The sequence below is a fragment of the Tympanuchus pallidicinctus genome, unplaced genomic scaffold (genome assembly GCF_026119805.1).
Source record: "Tympanuchus pallidicinctus isolate F22 unplaced genomic scaffold, pur_lepc_1.0 scaffold33, whole genome shotgun sequence".
Classification (NCBI taxonomy): domain Eukaryota; kingdom Metazoa; phylum Chordata; class Aves; order Galliformes; family Phasianidae; genus Tympanuchus; species Tympanuchus pallidicinctus.
The window spans coordinates 447,583-454,640 of record NW_026294751.1 but is presented as its reverse complement, the minus strand read 5'-3'; the positions used below and the strand labels follow the sequence as shown (position 1 = coordinate 454,640).

The window sequence follows — 7,058 nt, the reverse complement described above, 5'->3', positions numbered from 1 at the left end:
CCACCAGCAATTAGAAAGGAAGAGGGAGGAAAGGCTGGGTATGACATCAGTTGTAAAAATACCTGAGAGGAGCTCTGACCACAGATGGTCAGCATACAGAGCTGTGCTTCCAGCGCCGTGCACGAAGAAACAAGAGGCACAAAGTCAGCGAGAGGCATTGCTATGGTGATACAAAGCACTGAAACCCTCATTAGAGAGCAGAAGGGATTTTGGCCGTGTTTTAAGCTGCACAGAAACGTCCTTGGAATGGCATCAGGGCAGAGGTTCACCCCCCACCTCTGTTAGTATGTGCCTGCTTCCCTTCTTCCATGTCTGCAGGTCAAAAGGACACAGCAACAGATACAAAATGCAAAGGGGTTATTTTATTGTTGATTCAGAGGTTAGACAAGGCACCATTTGATCTAAAAGAAATGCAAAGAACCCAATTGTTATTTGTGCAGTCGATTAAGAAAGGTTCTTTTGCATTTCTTCAGCATTTTGTGAATTCCAGCTTGGTCGAGATCACAGAAAAGCCACCTGATTGCTCACACAGCACCACAGCCCTCAGCTCAGCAGCAGCAGAACGTGGGGAAGTCTGTGCTGGGTGGAGGAATGCAGCAGAACAAGAACATCAAAACTTTCAGGAAAACACAGCAGCCTTTTTTTTTTTTCTTTTTTTTTTCCCTCCCTCCTTTTCTACTTCAGAAAAGTCTTTTGTTCATTTTGGTCCTCGCTGACAGGAAGCAGCTTTAGAAATCACAGCAAACCTTCAATAGCCTCCAGCTTCTAAGAACCAGTGAGATGAGCACTGAAAGCCCTGGAGAAGCCTGGAATGGTACCTGGCCCTGCCTGCCAGCATCTGTGACCGGGCTCTGGTCACTGCTAGAGATGCTGCTTCGAATAGTTTTGCTTTCCTAAACACTGGTTTCTAAGCAGAAGGCCACCTCCTCTTCAGAATGATTCCGCTGAATAAGAAATACAAACAAAAAACAACCAAGCCAACCCCTAATCCCCTTGTTTACCACCTCCTTTTTCCTTCCCATCTATCCCCCCTCCCAGCTGCCCTCCCTGCCTCCCCTGCACCAGGGGGAGGCTGCAATGGCTGACGTAGCAATGTGCAGCGTTTGGTGAGGTCTCATCTGGTTCACGGAGTCACTCAGCTGGAACAAATGGGAACAAAGAAAAAAATACATTTAGGGAAAAACCAAAATGGTTTATGGCATAAAAGGCTGTCGAGCTGGATGCAAAGCAAACACAAGGGAGAAAAAGAAGTGGAGAGTGGAAGAGCACACTGTTCTTGCTGTGGAAACCTCAACCAGATTCAGGAATGCCAGCTGGCCAGGAACCCTGCATTATGACAGCATTAGGGGACTGTGGCTCTGGTTCTCTCAAGAAGCCAAGATAAAAGCTGCTTCCAGTCAGTTTCTTTACATCACTGAGAGGCAGAGGCAGCTCTAACACATCTTTTCTGCCCCAGAGCACAGCAGTCCTGCACCGAGTGCTCAGCCCACCTTCCTGCACACTGAAGCCTTTTCTTGGGAGAACACCAGTGCTGAGGTAACAGCCATCCGGGGAAACTCAGGCAGCTGATGAAACCAGCACCCCTGGTTACTTTCAGATCCCCTCTCTGCACACTCACGCTTTCAGGAGCAAGAAATCAACTGCTTTCAGTTTCTAGCATTATTTCCAGTTTGCTGAAAAGGAAGAGGGCCGTTTTCCTGGAAAGAACATATGAGGACAGAGTCATTTCCAGACAAAAGAGTAATTATCAGGAAACACCAAGGCATTTCAGAGGACCGAGCCCCTGTTCTGACACAGCCCAGCACAGGGGAGGAGAGGGAGACGCGAAATCTTCCTTGAAAGGGAGGACTCAGGAACATGAGATCACTAACCACACACGTCAGGCCAAAGGACAAAGTTTTATCTGGGCCAGTCTGCATTGCAGTGAGAGCTTCTAGGCAGGGCTGGGTGCACGCGTGGACAAAGGTTGTCACCAGCCTTGCAAGGTTGTTCGTGGTGGCGTAATGGCACCGAAACGTCCAAGCAGCAAGCAGAGCTGCACAGCCAGGACGAGCTGTTTGACTTTGCTCGAGAAAGATGAGCTCACAAAAATGGTCATTGGCTGAAGGGCCACGAGGCCAGCGGTCAACAACTCTGTCCCCCGGGCTTTGAAAAAATCATGTTTTGCAGTAAGGCTTTATTTAGACATTGGGATCAGGGGAAACTCAACACACCTTCATCTCCTTGGCCAAAGCCAAGGGAAGGATGCAAGAATAGAACTGATATCCAAGTCCTTTTCTTGTCCTCCAGAAATCAAATCACTGCAGTGACTGCAGCCTGACCAGAGACTTCGTGTTGTTTGTTTGTTTCTTAAAAGCCTCTCACTAATACTTTCTCATGTTGGAGTCCATGCCTCACCACACCTGAACTGGAAAAAGTTTTGAGTCCACAAATGAGAAACTGAAAACCCCCATTGTCTTTCACCCTATTTTTATGCCACAAACAGCATCAGAACGGAGAGAAAACCACGCTCTTGGGGAACCTGCTGTCCCACAGGGTAACGTGCATTCAATGGAAACAAGTCCTCACCCAGCCCTGAGCAGCAGCAGGCCGCACGCACAGCCAAGCTCTGCCTCCCACAGCTGCTCATCCTCTGGGAGCAGCCAGGAATAGCTGGAAGTACAGCTGCTTCTCCCGGGGAGCTGCAGCTCCACAACGAAGCCAGAGCACAAGGGTGCAGAGCTGAGTTCTGACAGCTGCGCTCAGGCGCGCTGCGACCTCTAGGGGCCGAGCCGCCCGCACCTGCGGACAGACCGACGTCCAGAACACTGAGATGGAAACCGTTCAGCTCGTTTAATAGAGAATTAGCAGAGTCCTGCCTCGGGCTGCATCACCCCTCCTCATCTACTCTATTTAGCTCTTCACTCTTCCTGGCCCCGAGGAGACAGAGAGAGACAGAAAGAGAGACAGAGATGGAGAAGGACAGACAAGGGTGAGCTCCATCAGGGACGGAGCCCTAAATGAACATAACCAGATCTTTACATGTCGCTCTCGAGAAGGCTGCCAGGATGCTAGCAAACACCACATCAGGAGACTGGGAGGCATCCACCGCAGTATGGATCCCTCGCTTGCTGTAGTAGGAGACCAGGGGGGAGGTCTGTGTGTGGTAGGCCTTCAGGCGGGTTTTCAAGGCTGTTTCATTGTCATCTGAGCGGCGGATCAGGGGCTCTCCAGTGACCTGGGAGAAGCAAGGGGACAATCTCCAGCCAGCTGCAGCCTGCTGCGCTCCCCCCTTCTCTGTGCAGCTGCAACCCCTGCTCCCCTGCTCCAGGCTGGGCCGCAATGCAGCGCTGCAGAGCTGAGTCCCCAGGTCAGCGTGGGAGAGCGGCGTGAACCCAAAGCAGCCAAACCAAGTCCCAGAGCCGTCACTGAAGAGAAGGATTCAGCACGATGGTCTTTCCCTCACACACCATTCTGCTCGCTAAAAGGAGCCCCAGGACCGAATGCCAGCTACAGCTGCTCCCCAGGAAGGAAAGCATTTGGGACCCATTGCAACTTCAGCTAAGGACAGAGGCCACCAAGCTGTGACGTGGCAGAGCCCGGGCTCCACAGAACAGCCATTCCCTTCGCTCATCCCTCTAGGCCTTGCTCCCTGCAGTACTGTTGGCCTCGGCTGCCCAAGCAGATCCCCACGCTCCCCAGAAAGGCGGGACAGAAGGTGGGAGAAAAGGAAACAAGTTTTTTCCAGAGATGCTGCAAAGCACCAGCTAAACCCAAAGCAAGGTAAGCTGCGGCCTCGGAGCTCACATACATCGTCCTTCATGTGCTCTTTCGGGGGTCTGAACTCCTCGTGATAAGAGCGGCCGCTTGCTGGGTGAATCAGCCTAAGACAGAAAGCAAGTGTCAGCAAAGGGGTCCTGTGCCAGGATGAGGTCTCCTGAACCTGCCATTCATCAGCACAGAAAAACCTGCTATTAGGAGAATGTTCTCTAGCTATTTTGGTACCAACGGCCTCTTCAAGAGCTTGGAATAAAGTTGTACTAGGAAGTGGAGGAGCACAAAGGTGATGGTGCCACAGCAAACAGCAGGAGACATCTGCATCTCTGCACAGCCAGGACTGATCATGAACAGGAGGTTCAGCAGTGCCCAAACGGCCTGCATAAGGGAGAAGTAATAGCACTAGAGAAGCAGATATTAGCTGTCAGACAGCAGGCTTAAGGGCTGAGCTGGGTCACCAAGGTTGTTGATTCATATCAGCAACAGGCTGTGTTCAGATTGGCCCAGGCATGGAAGGCTCAAACAGAGCAGGTTTCTGACACAGGGCTAACTGCAGGGCTGGTCTCAGTGCTGTGACAATGACCAAAATGATCCCAAACAAGGACACTCTCCCATGAACCAGGAGCCCCAGAGCTTTTGGGAGACAAGAGTTACCGTCCGGTGATTCTCCGTATGAGCAAGGAGTCAGGGATGCTGAACTCAATGACGGAGTCCAGTTTCTCTCTCCTCTTCTCCAGGAGCTCATCCAGCTGCAAAAGCAAACGCCCAACTCAGAGAGGCAGATGCAAACCACGGGCTCCCCATCTCCCAGAAGAAAAGAGCTGCCCGAGCAGCAGCTCACCTACCATCTCAGCCTGCTTCACCGTGCGCGGGAAGCCGTCCAGCAGGAAGCCGTTCTTGCAGGGAGGGGTGTCGAGGTTGTTCTCAATCAGCTCCACCACCATCTCATCGCTCACCTGCAAGAGGAGAGATGGCTGCGTGGTCAACAGGCAGCAGGACCTACAGAGCAGCTGTACTTGTGCCAGCACCCAGCCTGCACCAGAGCCTTCCTACGGCCGATCCCAGTCCCAAAGGCAGAATCACAGGTCACTGCTGTAGCAGGGTGAAAGCTGCACGCTCCGCCATGCCCACATCCAGGGCCCCTGGTGCCAACATGAAGACCCGACGAGCCCACGAGGCATTGCACACCAGGGACACCCCGGCCTATGCAGGGACTTTTAACAGTGAAGTTACAGCTCTGGTGCAAAGGTTGTATTTCAAAATGGGCAATCAATCTTAAGACAAATTCCCTAGATCTCTCTCTCTTTTTTTCTTAAGCCAATTCTCAGTACAACCATTGATACCAACATAACCTTTATTTCCTGTTACTTTGTTCCTTCGCTCACACATCTCTGAGCAAGCAGGCCAGGCCAGGAAGGGCAAAGCATGTGAATTGTTCATTATGCTTGTGAACCATGTGTGAAGGTAAATGCCCAAATAGCTGCTGACACTCTGACCCTGCTGGGCAGCTCTTCCCACATCACCACCTCAGTATATCTGGAACCAGTGCCTTCTCTATGCTGCAGCATTTCAGAAGTACTACCAGGTGCTGCAGCCCCAAGAACGGGTGTCTGTTCCAATAGCAGCTCTCCTTATCATCAGCAGTGCTGCTTCCTCCAGTATGCACAGCTGAGACCCAGCAGGACCCAGGAGCAGGCTGTCACTGCACACAAACCGGACCACGAAGCAGTGGGTGGGGAGCAGCCTGGGTAAAGCAACACTTCTGTGCTTTCCTGATTACCCCTTTCAGGGAAGGGATGAACACATAATTGAGCATAAAAAAAACCATCCCAGATCCAAGTGCTGCTGTGCTCCCAGCTGAGTTATCGGGCGGCCAGAGCACCCACGGGACACAGCAGCACAGCGCCCGCACCTCACACAGGCGGCAGATACCAGCGCTCACCAGATAAGGTCCCTATCTTTCACAACCAGGCTCAGTGTTGCAATGCACGCTTTAAGCTAAAGCTGGACGTGTGCCACCTCGTTCCTGAGCCTGCAGTCTCCTCGGGGTGTTATGAGCCAGTGGCAGCAAGCCGCAATGCCCCACATCTGCCCACGCTGCTTCGCTGTGGGGCAAGGCACCGTGGTTTGCTGCCCCTCAGGTTTCCTTAAGGGATCTCAGTAATTTTGAAAGATAATTAGATCTCCAGAACAGAAATGTGCTAGAGAACCTAACCCTGGGATGCAAGTGGCTTTTGTGCAGCATTACACTGTTACGCTGTAACTCCCACAGCAACATTCCTAAGTCCGCTTTCATGTTACAGTTACAGGCAAGCAGAAGATCTGGGATGCAGATGAAAGGAGAAAGTCGTCAACCCTGCAGTGGCCTGGAATGTGAAGTGACACTGGAACTGTGTCGTGTGCGAAAGCTCCAAGACTGAAAGGAACAAGTGAGGACACAGAGGCTGCAGGTAAGCAAGGAGAAGGTTGATGGAGGAGGATGCTTTTACAGGACACTCCTCCTGCAGGGTAATAAGGAGAACGTCGCCTTCACCCTACAGTCTGCCCTTCCTGCACATACTGGGTTTTGTCACTTGGGCTTCTGACAAGGAGGTGCATTTTGGCTGCTGCTGGTACAGGATGTGTCAGTCTGTCCCCCCAGCTGCTACCCACCAGCTTCCCGGAATCCATCGTCTCTTTGAGTCGCTTGCCCAGCTCGGAGCCCGAGGCCACCATGGCCCGCAGCATGTCCCCCGTGGCCAGGTGGCAGACACAGTACGTCTCGGCCAGCTTCGGAGCCTGCAGGAAAGGACGGACGGAAGGTGAGCGCCCAGCGCGGTGATTTCAGCGGCGGCCCCGCGGCGCAGCGCCCGGCTCGGATCCGGGCAAGGAGAGGACGAGGCCGCTCCGATTTGGCTCCCACCGGGACGGGCTCCCCCAGACCCAGAATCACACCGACCGGACCTCGTCCCCGCTTTCGGCAGCGGGACGGGACGGAACGCGCGGCTCCAGGAAACCCTACGGGGGCCGCGACAAAGGCCCGCACGCCCGGTGCCCCCGCGGGGCTGCCACGCACAGGCCCGTGGAGCCGGGCCCGAGGAGGTCGCGCCGCGCCCGGGCTCAGCCGGCCGCCCCCTCACCTGGGTGCCCTTTCCGGCGCCGGGCGGCCCCAGCAGCACCGCGCGGATCCCCCGGCGGATTCCCGCGCCCGGCGCCTGCCCGCTGCCGCCCCCCGCCTGCGCGCTCGGAGCCATGGCCGCCACCGACTGCGCCTGGCGGGGTCACGCGGACACGTGGGGGGCGGGGCCACGCGAGTGGTGGGC

The 7,058-nt window shown here is 54.1% G+C and overlaps 1 protein-coding gene across 2 annotated transcripts; it reads right to left on the bottom strand.

Annotated features, from left to right (window-relative positions):
- Positions 1–342: 342 nt before the first annotated feature.
- AK2 (adenylate kinase 2) lies at positions 343–7,025 on the bottom strand. 2 transcript variants are annotated; one of them, XM_052698935.1, is made up of 7 exons: positions 6,876–7,014; positions 6,409–6,534; positions 4,602–4,712; positions 4,411–4,505; positions 3,791–3,863; positions 3,022–3,217; positions 343–1,139 (listed from the first exon to the last, which is right to left on the bottom strand). In XM_052698935.1, the coding sequence occupies exons 1-7, from the start codon at positions 6,987–6,989 to the stop codon at positions 1,132–1,134; spliced, it is 723 nt and encodes a 240-aa protein (XP_052554895.1). In that variant the 5' UTR covers positions 6,990–7,014; the 3' UTR covers positions 343–1,131. The 2 variants fall into 2 exon arrangements, with proteins under 2 accessions (XP_052554895.1, XP_052554894.1); XM_052698934.1 differs by lacking the exon at positions 343–1,139 and having other exon boundaries at positions 2,814–3,217; positions 6,876–7,025.
- Between the last annotated feature and the right edge of the window lie 33 nt (positions 7,026–7,058).

What these genes read in the sequence shown, in the direction of transcription:
- AK2 (XM_052698934.1), bottom strand. Translation starts at nt 6,989, where the DNA reads ATGGCTCCGAGCGCGCAGGCGGGGGGCGGCAGCGGGCAGGCGCCGGGC. An exon ending in CGGTGAAGCAGGCTGAGATG is followed by an intron (nt 4,506 to 4,601) that starts GTAGGTGAGCTG and finishes TTGCTTTTGCAG; the next exon opens with CTGGATGAGCTCCTGGAGAA. An exon ending in AAGAGCACATGAAGGACGAT is followed by an intron (nt 3,218 to 3,790) that starts GTATGTGAGCTC and finishes TGCTTCTCCCAG; the next exon opens with GTCACTGGAGAGCCCCTGAT.